At 35.2% G+C, this 20,409-nt stretch overlaps 1 protein-coding gene across 1 annotated transcript in view; it reads left to right on the top strand.

The window, feature by feature from the left end:
• Positions 1-20,409, top strand: part of LRP1B (LDL receptor related protein 1B) — a 1,815,754-nt gene that overhangs the window by 1,326,288 nt on the left and 469,057 nt on the right. The window contains exons 34-35 of the mRNA XM_041739937.1: positions 590-711; positions 2,519-2,650. Of these exons, the coding sequence (XP_041595871.1) occupies positions 590-711; positions 2,519-2,650 (254 nt within the window). The remainder of the gene's footprint in view (positions 1-589; positions 712-2,518; positions 2,651-20,409) is intronic.

The following is a 20,409-nucleotide window of genomic DNA, read 5'->3' as shown; positions in this document are numbered from 1 at the left end:
TATGACAGTATTCATGACAAACCGATTTTACTTGCTCTTCTGTAGCTATGAATTTTATCATTCATTGTCATTTGCTATTTAAAAAACTATTCTTTAATAATTAATTTAAAATGTATTTTTGAGATATAATTGAAATATAACATTGTATAAGTTTAAGGTATATAATGTATTGATTTGATACATTTATTTTTTTGATACATTTATATATTGGCATATGATTACACCTTCATTAGTTAACACTTCTATCACATCACATAATTATCATTTCTTTTTTTGTGGTGGGGACAATTAAGATCTAATCTCTTAGCAACTTTGAATTGTAATCAAAGTTTAATTGATACTATAAATTAATTATAGTATTGCTGTGTATAATCATTATGCCATGCATTAGCTCTCTGTTTACTTTTTTTGGGGAGACAAATTGAAATGCAATATGCCACTTCAACTTATTCAAGGCAATAAAATACTAACCACTATGAACATTTATAAATCAACAAAAGCATAAATATTTGTTCAAATTATTCATATCAAATGATACTCTTTATTTTTTTTGAATATTTTTTTGCTTGTTTTCCTCCTACGCAGGCAGCAATTCTTGCCAACTAAATAATGGTGGATGCTCTCAGCTTTGTTTACCAACATCTGAAACTACAAGGACTTGCATGTGTACAGTGGGATATTATCTCCAAAAGAACCGTATGTCATGTCAAGGTATAAGGTCTTGAAAAATTTAATTCTGATGCATTTGTTTTATCTGTGTAAATTTTAGGCAACAAAAATCAGTTAAAAAATAGAAAAAAGGGAGCCTGGGTGGCTCAGGCGGTTAATCAGCTGCCTTAGGCTCAGGTCATGATGCCTGGGTCCTGGGATTGAGCCCTACATCAGGCTTCCTGCTCAGCAAGGACTCTGCCTCTCCTTCTCTTGCTCCAGCTGCTTGTACTCCCTCTCTTTCTCTCTGTCAAATGAATAAAATCTTAAAAAAAAAAAAAAAGAAAAATATTAGCTTCTTATTAGGATAATGATTCACTGCTTATTCTCATATATGTAGGCTTGTTAATATTTAAAATATTTTGAGTATTACTGTTCTTTAAAACTTTGTAATTCTTTAGTTATTTTCAGGAATGACAGTTTATTATCAAACATTTAACCTACCCAGTAGAAGCTGCCTTCAACTTAAAAAGGCAGGGGTTGAAGTAAAAAGCACTGATCGATTGGTTAAAATTATAATTCAATCAGAATTCAGTTATGCTTTTGCCTATTTAGAGAAAACACAGGGGATCCCTGGGTGGCTGGGCAATTTGGTACCTGCCTTTGGCCCAGGGCACGATCCTGGAGTCCTGGGATCGAGTCCCACGTCAGGCTCCTGGCATGGAGCCTGCTTCTCCCTCCTCCTGTGTCTCTGCCTCTCTCTCTCTCTCTCTCTCTCTCTCTCTATGTCTATAATAAATAAATAAATAAATAAATAAATAAATAAATAAATAAATCTATCTTTAAAAAAAGAGAGAGAGAGAAAACACAAGGGAGGTTGTCAGGGCTCAGATTTGCTTAGATGAGAAAGATCACCGCCAGAGAATTGGAACCTAGAAGACCCATCTTCCTATTTCTCATTTCATAGATTCTGGTTCTTAGTCCCAAAGAAATTTGGTTCTAGAATGATCTTTCTATCCAGTGATCATAGCTTAATTTTATTAAATAAAGGCTTTCGCTCAGGCAGTGATCTCAGAGTCATGGGATCAAGGCTGCATCAGCCTCTCAGACTCCCTGCTCTCTGTTCCATCTCCCCCACAAGTACATGCCCAATGCTCTCTCTCTCTCTCAATTAAATAAATAAATCTTAAAAAAAAGAAAAGAAAAGAAAATATGAGTCTAAAGACATGTTCTAGTGTATTAGAAAAATTCATAAATAATAGCATACAGACTTCTGGTAGCCAGCTTTTATGTATGTGAATATGTTAGGACATACTTTTGATGCTGGAATATCAAGATATTAACAAAAATTATGTACTTGGTATGTTTTTAGTTCAAAATGATTTAAGAAGACTAAATTTGTTAGAAAAACAACAATAATGTAGCTATATAAAATTATATATCAAATAAAAGTTTATTTTCATATATAAGCAACAAGATGATTTAGCATTAGAAAGAAGGAGGTGGACTTTGGTTGTGAGACCAAATATATTTTCCAATATTTTTTACCTCTGTGTTTATGAAAGTATTGTTCCCAGGCCAGTAGTGCCATCACTGGAAACTTTTCAAAAATTCAAATTATCAATTCCCTGGGATGGGAGCCCTAGTAATCTGTTTTAAAAAGTCCTCTAGGAGATTCTGATGCATACTCAAGTTTGAGAACCACTAATGTATCTACCTTTCAATTAGTCAGAAGTGTAGTGTGCAATAAAAAATAAAAAATGTCTGAGAAATATGTTTTATGAAAAAAATTAAGAATCTTCAAATTAATGCTAGTAGAAAGATTTTAGTTTTAAATATTCACTTGAGACTTTTTTTTTTTCCAATTTAGGTATAGAGTCATTTCTTATGTACTCTGTTCATGAAGGAATCAGGGGAATACCTCTGGAACCAAGTGACAAAATGGATGCATTGATGCCTATATCAGGAACTTCATTTGCTGTTGGGATAGATTTCCATGCAGGTAAATAGCTTTTTATTCATAATTTATGTATAATGTTTTTACTTGATTTATTATACATGATGGAAATATAACCTTTCCGTCTGTACTCTGATAGTCAAGATGAGGAATAAGAAAGCAAATTAGTAATGAATTTTTAAACCTAATACAAATTGTTCTAGATATGTTTTCCTGAAAAAAAAGATCAAGTAAAAATTTCCTAATACTGAATTTGAGTTGCAACTGCATTAAAATGCCGTGATAGGCTTTTGGTTGCTTCATTTTTATTTGTCTCTTTTTTTAAATGACACTTTTACTTTTATTCAATTATAGGTATAGAGATACAGAAAACATTTTGATTGATTATATACTTAACACATTATATGACTTAAAATATTTTCAGAAACATTATGTATTCTAATGTAGGTAGTAGCAAATTAAATTGAAATAAGAAAACAGTTATAAATGTTGTGTCATTTAAATTACTTTTGAATCTGGTATGCATCATTTTGGAGTCAGATTTTACCTTATCTTCTTGTTTTAGCAAACAGTGAAATAAAGCAGATTGGACACTAACATTTCCCCGTGCTAATATAAGTGTATGACTGGAAATTGATGATAGATACCATCCAATTTATTGAAGAAAACATGTTTGTGTGTGTGCACTAATCGCTAACTTTGGACATAGTATAAGCATTAGATATGCGTCTGGTATTTATACTCAGATCCATTATTCTACACTTGTGAGTCTAAACTTATAAAAGCAAATTTCTCTACTTCTCAATGAACTAAATCCTATGCTTCCCAAATTATTGTTTTAGTGCTGAAGTTGTATATGGGTGTTTACAGTATTTTTTTTTTTGACTTGTAAAGACTTAATGTCGTTTAATGTTAAAAAAAATTAGCAGTTCTTTGATTTATAATCTTAAAAAAAACTCTAAGCATCAGCATGTGGGACTCTGGTTGTAAGCTTATTTCCCCCCCTCAATTCTAACACATTTTGTTTAATCATGTGTTAATGAAATTCCTGGCTACAATTTAATGAATTACTGGGGATCTTCAGAAACATTTCAAAGAAGACTTTTCTTAAGTAAATTATTTTGTAACAAATGTTTGAAATCCTATACAGACAAACTTTCCACATTTTTAAAAGGACCTTTCCTAAAAGGAAATTCAAATATAGTATATTTTATTGAGCAATGTGTAAATTTTGCCAAAATCACAATGTGATTTTTGATCAAGCAAATCTGTTTGATCAAACATCATTATACACGGTAGACTGACTATCCTACCATACATAATCTACCCTGCATCTTAATTACATGCATCTTATTCTTTAGAATTTTATTATATAGGATTTATTAAGTACAAAACTAAGAAAATTTGAACTTCTTGAAAGATGTTATGTATATATGCATATATTTTTAGCAAGTACATATAATCCCTTGTTTTAACTGTTATCACATATTACATTCTTTTTAAAGACTTCATAATGACTTTTGAAAGTATTTGGAAAATTTTGGTGAGGTACAATATTAGAACATTTGGTGGTGTAAATGTCCTGATTAGATCATTAGTAAATCTCTTTTTTTTTAAGGGTAGAATGATTATTTGCATAACTTGAATTCACTCTCTGAGGCCTTATAGTGGTCCTGAAATGGTTAAGTTTCATATAATGTGCCATGACAGAGGATATTTTTATTTGCAGAGAACAGTACTCTATTTCTAGATTTCCAGTGATTATTAATATCATAACAAATTTATTTTGCATCAATGTAGTTTTTCATCAGATAAATTACCAGTAGTTAGTCAAAATGTTATGTTCTTTGTATCGTATCTTGCATATTTTTAAATTCAATTCCCAGGGAAAAATTGTTTTTAGAAAACTTATTTCTTCTTCTAAATGTAAAAGGATGTAGGCATATGGAATAGTCATATACAATTAGAATGTTCAAGAACATTTTAAAATCCCTTTTGTTAATCAGAAAACAGAAATACAAAAGTTGCTTTGAAATCAGAGGGTTAGAGACCTGGACCCAGTAAAATATATAACAGGAAAAAGTGAGACTTTTGCGACAACTTGGATTCTAGTGCCACTTCACCCTCTTACTACCCTGTGATATGTAAATTACTTTATATTCCTGAGGCTCAGTTTCTTCACTTTATGGGCTTTGGGAATTTTAAGATTAATGTGTACAAATGTTTGACACAGTGCCTGATATAATGGGAGTTATGAAAATAGTAGTGATATCTAATAATAGAAAATAATGAATTGTAAAAAATAAGCATATGTGACATATGTGTGTGTGATATATATATTTAGAAACATGCCCTGGAAGCTATATTTTAACTTCTAATTAGCAAGATTTCCTCATCTGTTCTCTTGACTGATACTATATTTTCTGTTCAGCTGTGTAGAATAGTTATTTCTTACCTTCAGAGAGAGTAGGTTAGTAAAATTCCCTAGTAAAGATGAACTTAATTATGATGATAATGAACAGTAGGTTGAACAGATATCTAAAGATTAAAACATATCGCCAACTATTGGAACTCATTAAATATAAACTTAGGAGGTCCAGCAGACAGTGCATAATGAACCAAGAAAAACACTAATGATGATGATGGTAGTCAAGATAATAAGAGTTTCCAATCACATCTCCACATACCTTTTTTGTGCTTCCATCTTTTGTACAGTCTGATCCTTTACTAATTGTGTTTTATGAAAATATACTATGATCAGAATAAGTGCAACTTGATTTCATGACATCATTATAGACAATAGATAAACTCTGTGGCTTTGTTGAGAGAAGTTGCTTCAGGGAGGAAGGATGGAAAATGTCTAGATTGCTCCTGAGCAAAGTAGAGAAACCAATTGTTGGTACATCAACTTTTTGTTTTTCATCATGAACATTATGTTTTACCTGATTGTAAGTTCTTCCATTGTTAGTTCCCTTGGCCAATAATTCTATTTCCTCTTTTCTCATTAAGGGACATTCACCTCTGTGACATAATCTCTCCTTTAGGATCAAAGATAAAGATGACAATGGAAGGACACAGTTGATCATTATTCTAAATAACAACAACAAAAACAAACAAACAAACAAACAAAACCCTCCTATTACAATAAGGAGATGGTGTGAAGGAGAATCATTTCTTGAGTATAACCATCATAATTTATATCATAACATTTTATTACCACAATTTTACAGGGATAAATATGATTGTTCAAACCTGTACATTTCATGAGGATTAACATATCTGAATCCTGCGGGGTTTTGGTCCTAATGAAATAAAGTTTTCTGCAGTGAAAGGATTTCTTTCACCAGATGAAGCAATTCTGGATAGTATCCACAGGAGATAGAAGACCCTGTGGCTAGATTTAAAATGTTCAAAGCATTCTTACCACTTCACTGGAAAAGTCCCATTCCACTGGGGGGTGGGGGAGCAAGGAGTGGGGAAAGCTTTGAAAATCCTTGCCCACTGGGTGATACTCCTTTTGATGAATGAATATTGAATTTGATGCGTTAGAGGATATATTTTAGTTAGGAGAAACACCTTCAAAACAAAGCCTATTGCTCCAGTTAGTAATGTGATTTTCAGTAAGTAATGCTTTATCCAGTCTGCCCCTCCCTTGCCTTGGGGATATTTATACTTTTTTTTTTTTAATAATAATCACCTAGTAGGATATTACTTAAAGAGAGAGGACATTTTATTCAGAGAATGGTTGTTATTATTATTATTATTATTAATTATTATTATTATTATTTTGAAAGATACATCTACCATAAAGAGACTGCAGTGTGGAGTAGCACATACAAGATCTTTCACAAAATGATTATTTATCTGCAAACTTCAAGCTTATATTCTTTTTTTCATTTTTTATTTCTTTTGTTCAAACTTGATTCATCCAACTCAATATTAACAAATGTTGATTACTTTCTCCCAGGTGTACAATATCACAGGTAGGTTGCTATAGAGAATGAAGATTAATAAGGATTAGTTTCTGAAGTAATCCATGTATGGATGATCTGTAGGGTTTTTTGTTTGTTTGTTTTGTTTTTTAAGAGAGCATCAAAGGACTATTATTTAGATGTCATTGCTCGGCATTCACTATGTGGAATATTTTAATACCTTTTTACACCATCACATAGTGATCTGGCTATTAAGATAATAAAAACAATAAAGGAACATGTCCTTATAACCTCTATTAAAACCCATGGAATGTACAATACCAAGAGAAATCCCTAATCGGAGCCAAAGGGCCTAATATAAACTCTGTATATACCAATTCAGGTTCATCAGCTGTAACAAATGTACCACTCTGGTATGAGATGTTGACAGTGGGGGAGGCTGCGTGAGCATGAGAGGAAAACACACATGGGGGTTCTCTGCTCAATTTATCTGTGAATCTAAAACTGTTCTAAAAATAAAGTCTATTAAAAAAATAAAGTGAAGGAGAATATATATGACAAAATACTGTTGCCACATTCACACATTTGAATGTCACCTATTTACATGAAATAATCTTTCCTTAATAGTTCTGCAACGTTTACATATATTGTTGAATATATGAACTAGAAGGAACATTTTTGATACCATGTGGTAGCATTTGCTCATGTTACAGATAAGGAAAATGGAACCGAGAGAGATCAAGAGGTTGTTTGATAATTGAGTATCCTACTTCCAATTCTTTATACTATACCATCTTAAATCTGTAGCCATTGAAACAAAGTTTTATTTGGACATTGTTGGCATTACTTGATAAACTACATTGCACTTCCTCAAATTTGTGTTTGTAGAAGATCATATTTTGTTTTGATTCATATACTGAATCATTGAATCATGCGACCTTAAACCCATTTAATAATTGAAGCAGGTGACACTCAAGTGAGAGTCTTTTATTTTCCCTGGAGGCTTAGAAAACAGCTATTCACAAAATTTTTTTAGTAACCATTTTGTCACCAACCAAGGCCACAGAAGAATTATAGGAAGAATTCTTTTTATGTCAGTAACAGCAATAGCTTAAGAAATATAATACTGTTGCTTTGGGACATTTTTTCAATTTTATGAAAACCATTTCCTCAGCTACAAAGTGAATTTTTAGGACTGGTTCATTTCTTCTTGTTCTTGTAACAATGAACCAATACTACTTTGTGTTGTCATTTCAAACTTGCTTCAAGACTATTTTCAAATCATGTGAACAGTTTGTATGTATTTGTTGATGGTCAAGTCCAGTATATCTTTCAAAAGGCAGAGTAGTAGCTACCACAACTAAACAGAAACTTCAACAATCCTTGGAGACAAATATCATAAACATACATAGGTAAGGAACTACAGGTCAAACAAATTATTGCATATATCTCACAAATCATATTTGGATAATTTCTAAACTCAAACCATAAACAGATAGCTTTGTCAGGCATCTGAACTCTCCAGAGGTTACTGGAAACCAAAAGCCCAGAAGATGCACAACGATTCCCTGCTAAGATTAAGACTTTGATCAGTTTATTTGGGACATATATTATTCTTTCAGTTATTGAGAGAATCACTGAGGCAAGTCTCATGGAAACATCTTGCTCAGGCAGTTAGCACTCCTCATGAAAGTAAAATGTGTCAACACCAACTTTAGACAAATTCACTTGAAGCACATCGATTCCGTGTTTGGTCACCTTTCTTTTTCCCTCTCCTGAGTCAACATATATGCTGCTATATTTCTTTTTAGCGGCTCAGGATTCTTTTCAGCAGAGCTACATTCATATTTGATTCTCTAATATATTTCTGTACTCTTTTCCTTATCAAAACTGAGTTACCGCGAAACCTATTCTCAAAAGACTTAGCTATACTAATTCAGGGTAAATTATGAATAGCTGCTAAGAGATTTACAAGTTATCTTACTAAGTGTGTTTGAGCAAAGCACAGTATCTTAACCCAATATCATAAATACAACTAATACACCATTAAAGAGATGTGAAGAAAATATTTTTTAGATAGGTCAGTCTTCTGGATGTTTGTCAAATTACTCTGTACTCTGACTCTTAGACAATACACTGCCACCTGTTTATTCCCAGAAACTCAGTCCTGGATGTGATGACAAGTCAAATGATAATGTTGAGGTTTACTTTAGTCTAGGTACATTGGTACTGTTAACACTGTTAATTGTGACCTTAAAAAAGGATTTTTCACTTTGAAAGGTGTTTTTCCCCTATTTTAAGAAAACCAATAATATATTAGTCTATTTTTCTTTTTGATATCCTTTCTTTAAAAAAAATAAAGAGCTATGATTCAGCTTCTGAGATTATTGATCATTAGTTTTTAATCAAGTAGACAATTTCCTAGTTAATAGAGAAAAATGGAAGTTATTTAATTGATTTTGGACTGGTCATGAACAATATATCTTTAATTCCTTTTTATTATTTGTTTTTTTTCTTATCCAGAAGCAATAAGTAGTAAGTGTAGTAAGTGGATCCTTTGGGGACATGAGAAGAATAAAGAACTAATTATTTCTGTAAATTCCTTACTACTTTTAGAACAAGGATTTTAAGTAGAGAGACTAGAAATGGAACTAATCACTCAGGTGGGCTAGGAACAGTAAGTTTGAGGAGAAAACAATAGCATCCAAAAACCCTAACATTTATTAAACAATACATTGCAAGAATATGATTAGAAAACTTTTTTATATTTGTGCCATTTAATTCATCAAAATATTCTGTTGAGGCAGGTGGTATTTTCATTTTAAAAATGAAGAAAGTGGGTTTGGGGATAAAGTATGGATAACAGAAGATAACTGGTTACTTCAAGAAGCCCAAATGAAATTCTGCATTCAGGATTTGCATTTGAGCTTTTGCCCTTGAAATTTACATCAACTATGGATTGAATAACCAGTAATGAAGTAACCAACATCAGAACCCTGATAATTTCCTAACAAGAATTGTAATCGTACTGCAGTGATGATTGGGTAAGATATTTGACAGACAGTATCAGGGCTCGGGGTTTGGGAGATAGGATAATATGGTCACCAACTATAGGATTGCCCCTGATGAATTTAGGGACAGAAGACTAATAGTGCAGGTGAGAGGTGAATGAGGAAAATGATGATGATTATTATTGACAGGAGAAGAGGAAGAAGAAAGGTAAAAAAAAATACTAATTTATTCCACTCTGTATTATTTATTGTTGCATAACAAACTATCGAATTTAGCAACTTGAAGCGTTTGATAAACATTTATTGTCTTATAGCTTCTATGAGGCTGCAGTCAAGGTGTTGGCTAGAGATGTGGTCTCCTTAGGAGGCTCAACAAGGGAGAATTTGCTTCCAAGTTCACATGGGTGTTCACAAGGATTCAGTTCCTTGTGGGCTATTTGACAGAGGGTCACAGCTCTTCACTGATTACTGACTTAGGTTTCATGTCACGTGGGCCTCTCCATAGGGCAGTTCACAACATGATTGCTAGCTTCCCTTAGAGCTAGTGAACAATACAGTGAGAAATGGCACACACAAAGTGAAAGCCAGACCGTTTGCAACCCGATCTCAGGAAGGATATCTCATCATGTTTGGTACATTCTGTTTAGAATAGAAGCTAGCAGCTAGATACAGCCTGCACTCACAGGGAAAGGATTAAAGATGGGACTCAATACTCGGTGGTAGGGATCTTTGGTGGGTACATTAGAGGCTGCTTATCACAGTATTACAGATGTGTTATCTGTATTAATCGCCACATACTGTTGTCTAAGAAATAAATTTTGATGGCTGGTTCAGGTTATCAGCGATGTTACTGTATGGATAACTTATGTATTTTGACTTAAATCTTTCAAGAAAAGCCAGCAACTCCCTCCAACCTCCGCTTTAGTTTTTGACCAGTGTCTGGGAAAGTCTTCCTGTAAAATTAACTTACACTAAATCTTCTACTGAAAACTCTCTGGCACAAAAGCTCTTTAAGAAAGCTCTTTCAAGAAAATCCTTATAGCTGTCTAGGATGGCCTGGGGGATATAAAGATGTGTAACACAAGCAGAATTATTAATGTAGTTACTTTCTTTTTTGTCACCAATGCAGGCTAAGTGTTGACTGATGTTAACCACGCTTAGAATGAGTACTACATTGCATCAAGTGTCCCCTTCCAGAAATCTGTGGCCAGAAAGGGAGCTCTGAAGTAGTTGGCAACAATTGCCAGATCTGTATGCCTACTATGGTGCACAAGAGCGATTATGCAAATCTTCTTCCAAGGGTGACATGTTAGCCCCCATCATTTACTATGAGTAAAACATTCTGTCAGTGAATTCATCTGGGACTATATTGAGAAACAAGGTTGATTGCTTTAGCCTAGAAGTTTGTTTTATTTATTTATTATTTAATTTTACTGCCAACTGAATGAGAGGAGCTAGATATAAATTAAAAAGTAAAAAGACTCAGATGGAACCAGAAGTGGAACTTGTTTGTGAGTGTATTAAATACTAGAATAGATTACTTAAGGGTTACGATTCTAGCTCTGGAATATTTTAAGGAGTTAAAACGAACAAACCAACTCTTCTGAATAATCATTTCTCTGGGTTTCTTCCAGCTTTTTGGCCATTAAACTTCCAATAGGAACACTTTCAACAGTAACAACCTATAAGCTGTTTTTTTTTTTTTAAATATCTATTTTCTTAGTCAATAGTCATTAAAACCTATGTGAATGAAATCAGAATTAGATTGGCATAGTGTGAGCATAGAAACTAGACTGTGTTATAGAATCTGCTCTTTTCTTCGAGGGGGGAAGTGTTGATAGGGAGATCCCATTTTGACTGCTGCTTTCATTACAAATTAAATATTAAGATACTAAAGAACTGATGATTTCACAGCAATTCAAGGTTCTAACTATTCATGAAAACTTATTTTCTAAATTCTGAATGAACAGATTCAAAATTTTATTTTGTTATCTATTCTATCTATTTGGATTAGTAGGGATAAGAGCTAAGATTTTTTTTTTAAGATTTTATTTATTTATTCATGAGAGACAGAAAGAGAGAGAGAGAGAGAGAGAGAGAGAGAGAGAGAGAGAGGCAGAGACACAGGCAGAGGGATAAGCAGGCTCCATGCAGGGAGCCCGATGTGGGACTTGACTCCGGGACTCCAGGATCACGCACTGGGCCAAAAGCAGGCGCTAAACTGCTGAGCCACCCGGGCTGCCCAAGAGCTAACATTTATTGGCTATTCTTATCGATAACCTTATCTAAATTGTGACTTCATCCTTATTTTTTTTCCATTTACTGTTCTTCTTTAATACTATTTTAGTGATAAAATAACAAGTTTTTATCTCACTTGGCTCAGATTGAATTTATAGATACAATACAGGATACCAATGGGTATATTTGCGTATCCAATTATTCTCAATATTCACGTGAAACTATTATCTCAAAATAGTTTTGATTTATTGAAAAAGTAGACAACTACCACCGCAACCATTAAACATTATTAAAATGTGTTTGAGGAGTAATAGTCATTAGTTCAGCAGACACTTATTGATGACAGATCTCAATCAATAATTAAATAAATGCTTTTGTTTGTTTAAAAATTCTTAACTAAAATTGCATATTATGGGGACGCCTGGGTGGCTCCCCTGCCTGTGTCTCTGCCTCTCTCTCTCTCTCTCTCATGAATAAATAAATAAAATCTTTTTAAAAAAACTATATTATGGAAAATTAGGAAACATGAAACAAAGTTAAAATAAAAATTGCCATTACTACTACTACACAGACAGCAACTATTAATATTTTGGCATATCAATCTTTTTATCATTTTCTTTTATGTTTTCATCATGATAAATGTCCTCCCTAATCCCCATCCCCTATTTCTCCCATTCCCCCATCCACCTCCCCTCTGCTAACAATCAATTTGTTCTCTGTAGTTAAGAGTCTGTTTCTTGTTTTCTTTCTCTCTCTTTTTTTTTTTTTCCCTTTGGTCATTTGTTTCTTAAATTCTACATATAAAGGGGATCATATTGTGGCATTTTGACATTTGTGCTGTTTTTCAAATACAAATAAAACTTCTCATTGATAAAGTTTGTCTTGCTCTCCTTTTACTTGCCATTCTAACATGAACAGTTTGCTATGCTATAATTAACAATCTGTGAATCCTGCCTTTGATGGGAGTACACTATTATAAAATCGGATAACATTAGTTTTGACTTTCCAATATTTTTGGATATTTGATTATTTTTAAGCTTAGGCTATAAATCTTTTTCAGTATTTATATTAATTCCTCAAACTCAAATTTCCTTTTTTTTTTGCTAACAACTTTTTATAGATATAATTTACATACCATAGAATCCATGTGTTTAAAAATTAACAAATCAGTGGTTTGGGGTATATTCACAGTGGTGCAATTGTTACCAATATTGAATTTTAAAACATTATTATTAACCTAAAGGGAAACTTCATACTCATTAATAATTCTCATATTTCTTCCAACTTGTCAGTCTCAAGGGAAGCACTAATCTACTTTCTGTCTATACAGATTTGCTTATTCCAGACATTTCATGCAAGTGGAATCATATGATATGTGGTCTTTTATGATTGAATTCTTTCACTTAGCATAATGTTCATCCATGGGATAGCATATACCAGTACTTCATTATTTTTTTTGTGGGGGTAAGAGGGCAAATTATATTTGATTGCATGGATATATATCACCTTTCATTATCCCTTCATCAGTTGATGGACATTTGTGTTGTTTCTACTTTTTTAACGATTGCAGATAACACTTTCAGGAAGATTCAAGTGCAAGTTTTGGTATGGGTATACACAATGCCTTTCTTCTACTTAGAAATATTCTTTTGTAATTCAAAGTTATTTTCAGCATCATTCATTCATATGTGATTTAAAAAAAATCTCTGAGATACAAGTGGATACCCATTAGAGACTGCATTGTGTCCCCCCAAATTTATATGTTGAAGTCTTAAAACTCAGCATCTCACAATATGACTAAATTTGGAGATTATCTCTTAAAAAGATAATTCAGGGAAAATGAGGTCATATGGTTAGACCTTAATCCAATATAACCAATGTCCTTATAAAAAGTGGAAGTTGGGACACAGAGGAAGGAACATACACAAAGGGAGAAGACAGCTATCTACAAGCCAAAGGGAGAGGCCTCAGAATGAAATCAACCCCTGTTGACACCTCCATCTCAGACTTCCCAGACTCCAGAACTGTGAGAAAATAAATTCCTGGCAAGTAAACCATCCAATCTGTTATATTTGTTACAGCAGCCCTAACAAACGAGTACAATATTTAAATATATAACAAATGACTACTAAAGCCATTTGAAATGTCTATTTTTATTAGAGAGGACACTTAGTAATCGTTATAGGAAATTCAGTATCTGAAATTAATTATTTGTTCAAATGGAAAAGTATAAACTTAATCTCATGTACTTTCTGCCAGGAAGGTAGATAGAAATGGGAATACCCGTTTCTACACAAAACCTCTGTATCTCCCCACACAGAACCTAATCTTTGTCCTTATTTCAGCTTTTAGTGATTTGACTCCATCTGCTTATATTTCATTGTATTTATTCTGTAATTTTTCTACTTCTTTTCAGAGCCTGTATTCTGCAGCCAGATATTTCATTAATGAACTGTAAATCTTTACACTCTGTGCTCTTCTGTCATCCTTGCTTAGCAAATCCCCAAATCCCTGTATAGCCTACAGTCTTCTTTCTCCATCTCTACCTCTACTGTAGTCATACTTTGTCACTTTAAATCTTCCACCCATCCTATAATCTCATTCTCAGAAGGTACCTTTGCACCTTAGTTTATCAGAGTACTAGGCCAGTCTCACAAACTCAAATGACTACAGGGGCCAGAGAAATTTTCTGTGTGAATAGTTAGGGAGAGAGGGAGACCTTGAGGGGATTGACTGTGGCAGACCATACTGCAAATGACCTAGCAGGGACAGTTGCTACTTAACTACATATCATTTCTGTGATGCAGTATATTGGCAGACCTGAATTGCCAAGTTTTGGGTTTTGTGTTGTGTTGTGTTGTGTTGTTTTTCTAAGAGGAGACTGTAGCAGTACAGAAGATAATAGTGTAGATCGATACAACATTTTATTTGTGCCAGTTTGAACTCTTTGACAAAGGCCAGGGGCATGAGATTCCACCCTTCTCTCATCATTCATTTTCATATGAATATGATATATTCATATCTTGGCATGTACAAGCTTGATTGGGGAAAGTGTCTCTGAGTATAAAGGTGATGAGACTGGTGCGATTGAGTTGGAATGTGTTATAAGGTTGACTGCTGGGGAGGAATTAGGGGAGGAAGTTTGGATAGGATAAGTTTTAGACTGCTGTACAATTCTAAGAGATTTTTAGCCAAGCTGATTGTGAGTTCTTGAGCCAAAGTTGCCATTTGATTAGTTGTACATTTCACAGAAGTGTGTCTGCCTCAGTATTTATGTCATACTCAGTCATCATCTGGGAACCCTGTTGCAAGTAGGGCCGTGTATCAGTGGTGGGTTCAGTCAGTTATGCTCTTCATAGGCAGAGATTTGAGAAGTACATATTCATGACTGCCAAAGAGCACCCCTTTTACCACGTATATCTGTGTCTACATAGGCTTTAGAAACAACTCTGTAGTTCCTTTGGGCCTCTCTCCTTGTGGGGAAATTTAGAAGAGGGAGGTTAGTAGGACCGATAGACTTTATGGCTGTGGTTAATCTCAGGCCACAATAATCATCTTCCTCCTCTTCCACTGTCCATTCCAGTTGCTTTTCATTCTCAACTATCATTTTGGCAGGACTAGGTAGCTTATCTGTGACCCAAACCTTAATTTCAGAGGGGTCTGAATCCTTGGTAACTCTTCTCAGACTTGGGTTGCTACATGTATCCTTGCAGAAAAGTAGGTGGGTCCCAAGTGGGCTACTCAGTTCTGTACATATCCTGTCCTGGCCACATTATGTGAAAGCAGCCCTACCTCCTCATCCTGCTCAGGGTCAGTCATGTATACCAGTATGGTGAGTCCTCTTTTAACCTGCTTAGTAGTAGTAGTAATAGACAGAAGAAAGTTCAAAGTCTCTTGACAGGAGCCAAAGCTTGTAGTTCAGTGGGACCCTTGCTTATGGCTCTTTGGCAGAAGTGTACCCTCTTTAGAAACCAGAAGCTCTAATCCAATCCCTCTAAAGTTGCAGGGAAGAGAAGGACAGAATCTTTTAATGGGTCATTGAGAGTGAATGAAAGTGAGACTCTACTGTTTCATCTTCCAGTCCCTAGAGCCTAAATTTCTCTATTGGTGACTATAGAACCATTTAGAGGTCTCTAATTGAATTAACATACTATAACGTGATGATGGCACCCTGAGAATGTTGCTTCTCAGCTGATGTTTTGTGTCTTTAAAAGGTTGTTCCAGAATTCTATGAGGCCCCATCTGCTTTTGGATGGTGTGGTATATAATTTAACCAGTGGATCCCATGCTCATGTGCCCACTCTCACACCTTTTTCACTGTGAACTGGATACTTAGAGCAGATTCTAGATTGTGTAGAATTTATGCCTGTGGATAGGGATTCCTAAGCCTTTGTGTAGTGGTGCTGGCTGCAGGTTTCAGTAAGAAAGGCAAGTCAATACCTAGAATGTGTTCATGAGAATGAACCACTGACACTTCCAGGTTGGAAGGTGCCTGACATAGTTGAATTGTCACCAAGGGATCAGTTGATATGCTTGAAGAATGGTATCTTATCATGGGCTCACTCTTTGCTATTGCTGGTAAATTGGATGTTCAGAGGTAAAATTAACTAGATTGGTCTTGGTAAGTGGAAATCCATATCATTGAACCTATATTTCTGCCACCATGAATTCTTTGTTCATTTACCCAGTCTGGGATGACTGATGAAGCTTGGCTTACGTTGAAAGATTAAGGCATTTTGGTTATCAATACTTCTTTTGTGGTGGGTGCTTTCTAATAGGAACTAAGATGTGATGCAAAGATCTCTGCACTTTGTGTTCACTCCCATATGGCAATCCACATGCCCTCACTCTAGATCTACTAATCTTTAATGTTCCAATTATTATCTTTCCAGTCACATGTCCATATAGACTGGCCACTGGCCACTGCTTCAGAACTATATACCTGAGTATTTCAGGCTACTTCTTTCACACAGGTGAACAATTTGGTGTACTACTCACAATTCTGCCCATAGCGATGATCTTTTCCCCCTTTCTACTCACTATGAGGCCTACTCTTGAATGCAACTGTAATTCATGTTTATCTTTTACCCATATATTAAGCTAAGTGATCTATAAAACAAACTTAACTTTTTTTTCTCTCTTCTTTTTCTTAAAGATTTATTTATTTATTTATTTATTTATTTATTTATTTATTTATGTATTTATGATAGACATGGGGGGGGCAGAGACACAGGAGGAGGGAGAATCGGGCTCCATGCCGGGAGCCCGATGTGGGACTCGATCCCGGGACTCCAGGATTGCGCCCTGGGCCAAAGGCAGGCGCTAAACTGCTGAGCCACCCAGGGATCCCCTCTCTCTTCTTTTCTTGATTGGAGTCTCTACATAGACATGAGGACAACTCATGATGGGCAGTTCCAGATGCATGGCTATTTGGAGCCTCAGGGTCAGGCATTCTGTTTTCTTTCAGGGTCTAAAAACCTATAAGATAGAGAGAATTTTCTTGGAGGATTATGTAATTCTCTGGCACAGATGTCATAGCCTTGCTGCAGAATCTTAAGGACTTGTGTTGGGATTCTCCTGTTAAGTCTTTCTATAAGCTCCATACCACATATTGTTCTGACCACTGACACCCTTCAGGTCTGCTGGATCATATGGCCCAAATGACAGGGCTGCTTGCATCACAGCCTAGACCTACTACAGAGCCACTTATTGCTCTGCATCACGCTCAATATGAGTAGTTTTCCATGTCACCAAGGAAATAGGCTACAGTGATAATCTTTGGCGTGGAATGATTATGTTATCTTCTGAATCCAAAGAGGCTTACAAAGTACTGTTCTTATTTTATAGTAGTGATATCAAGATGCAATGATTTCTCTTGAACATTTTCCTCAACTTTGGCATGTTTTTCACCATTAGACTCATAATGATATCATTAAAATGGTGAGTTGCTGAATCTTTATAGGATTTATCTCTAACCTTCAGGAGCATGTGTGTTTTCTTAATGCTTCCAGCATCCTAGCCACCACTTGTTCATTCTGATTGAGAAGTTTGATGTATTTGATGTAACGAGTTAGTGTAATATTCTCTGGGATGTCTACTGGTCCAGATTTCAGATCTCTTCAGACTATGTTTAAATAGGTTTTTCTGTTTTCTTTTGTTTTTATTTTTGTTTTTGCTTTTTTTCACTGAGGGTAAGAAAATTAACATAGTCCTGAAGAAAAACTATAAATGAATGTTATCATCTATCAAATATGAATAAAACTCTCTTTGATCCTCCTCTTAAATCAAATTGAAAGCAATGCATTTGCCAGATCAATGGCTGTATACTGCATGGTTGAGGCCTTATTAATCTTCTCTAGTAATATACCTCATCTAGCATAGCAGCTGCAACTAGGGCTATCATTTGGTTAAGACTGTGGTAGGCCATAATCATTTTGCAGGGTCAAGACTGGCAAATTAAGCAGAAGCATAATTGAGACCACTACCTGTCTTTAATGGTGACCATTCAGGTTGGATAGGGAGGGGATAGAGAGTATATATTTTTAGAGATATCCATTTGGCCTTTCCCACTACAATAGCTCTTACTTATTCCAAAGACAATAAACCCAGCGTTGAGGTTTGTCAAATTTCCAGGCATATCAATTTTAAATATATGTTCTGGGACTAAGAAAATGACTCCTGGGTGGGTCTATGGACTCATTGGGCAACAATGAGTCAGAATTTAGCCAGGACTTCAGTTATTTCCTAGCCTGTGTAAGCTCCATTGCAAGGGATCAATGATGATGTATCAATGTCAACTTAGACACTGTGTCTAATAATAAAGATATCTAAATATTTCCCTTTCTCCAATATCAACTAACTCAAGTGAATGTTTGGAGGTCCCTTTGAAGAAAGATCTAGAAGGATCATCATAGTTGTATAATTGCCACAATGTTGCAGGGTTTGGGGGATTTGGCTACTTTTTCAACAGTGGGTTCTGGATATGAAAATTAGGGCCAGAGATGTGAGCAGAGTATCATGACTTTTAGTGGGACAACCACCCTCTAGCTTCTGCTTCTCCATTGTATTTTTTTGGGTAATAAATGTTGAGTAGCATCCTTCGTGGCTCTCAGTCTCCCCAGTCCCCCAGTACTGTAATTTCTTGGTGGTGCTGGTGCCCCTCTCATTACTATATTGCCATCAACCTTGGGGAAGAGTGTGTCCCCTGAGATCACTTGGTGGGTTTTCTTTCTTTACAGAATCTATTTCTCAATGTCCACTTTATTTTCTCATGTTCTTTATTTTTTCTCATACTATTTGAAACATCACAAGATGTTTCTGCATGGAGAATAGCATAATGTCTCCATGCCTTAAGAGCTACCTTCACAGAGATTGTGTCCTACTTCCCGACTTCTTGCCAAAGGGTTAAATTCCATCAATACACTGGGAAAGTGCTCCTATGTAAAAGAATCCTTGCTTATTCATCTTATATTCTAGCCCCTCTTGACCAAGCACCTTCAAAATCCAATTCCAGGGATACTTCTCTGGCTCCTGGTCATCATGCTAACTATTCCTCAAAATTCCTTTTGTGTATGATCCCTTTATGAGGTTCAGCAATCCCTCCAGCTAGATTGTATTGAGATTTAACTGTAGTTGTCATCCAGAAGAAGTGAGTACAGCTCTGGAGGAAGGAGGTATCTTTTGCCTTGCAAATGAAGTATTTCTGCAACATCTTTCAGCACAAGGAAGGTGGTAGCCTTTACTAGGGGAAATTGGACAACCTTTGCAAACTTTGAGTCCAACAGGATAGTTCAAGGACCAGCACCTTTGGGAATATCCACCATTCTCATCCATATTTCAGGGTCCCAGGTTTTAACAACCAGATCTCTAGTTTTAGTATAGCAGACTTGTCTTTTCTGAGCATTTAAACATCCCTGGAATTCTGTAGATCTAACTATTCTAGTTTCTATTTGCTGCTTAGCTGTGTCTACTCTTCCACTGTCACTTTGTAATTTCCCCATATCGACCCTCACATTTAGTTTTAATTGCTTGTGAACAGCTCTCAGTTTTTCATTATCCCTCCTTAGAGTGTCATTACAATGTAGCAGTAACTAGCCAACTCTAATGTCTTTGTAGTCATTGTTTCTTCCATATTTTTCAAATGCATGAGTCATTGTCCCTTTAAGGATATATCCTTAGGGCCATATATCCCCTCAGGGCCATATCCTCTTTGTCTATTATGTATAGAGTGAGCCAGACCTATAGCCCCATCTTTTTTTTTTTAATTAAAATTCAATTAGCCAACATACAGCACATTATTAGTTTCAAACTAGTACTCAGCAATTCATCAGTTGCATATGACACCCAGTGCTCATTGCATCACATGCCCTCCTTAATACCCAACACCCAATTATGCCATTTCCCTACCCACCTCCCCCGAGCAACCCTCAGTTTATTTCCTATGGTTAAGAATCTCTCATGGATTTTCTCCTTCTCTGATGACTTCCCATTCAGTTTTCTCTCCCTTTCCCTATGATCCTCTGTGCTGTTTCTTATATTCCACATGTGAGTGAAACCATAGCCATAGCCCCATCTTACCATTTATTTTCTCAGGCTCCTCCTACATCATTTGTACTACTTTGGA

The sequence above is a fragment of the Vulpes lagopus genome, chromosome 24 (assembly GCF_018345385.1).
Source record: "Vulpes lagopus strain Blue_001 chromosome 24, ASM1834538v1, whole genome shotgun sequence".
NCBI lineage: Eukaryota > Metazoa > Chordata > Mammalia > Carnivora > Canidae > Vulpes > Vulpes lagopus.
Note: the sequence above shows the minus strand (reverse complement) of the source record. Positions and strands in the feature narration are given on the sequence as shown.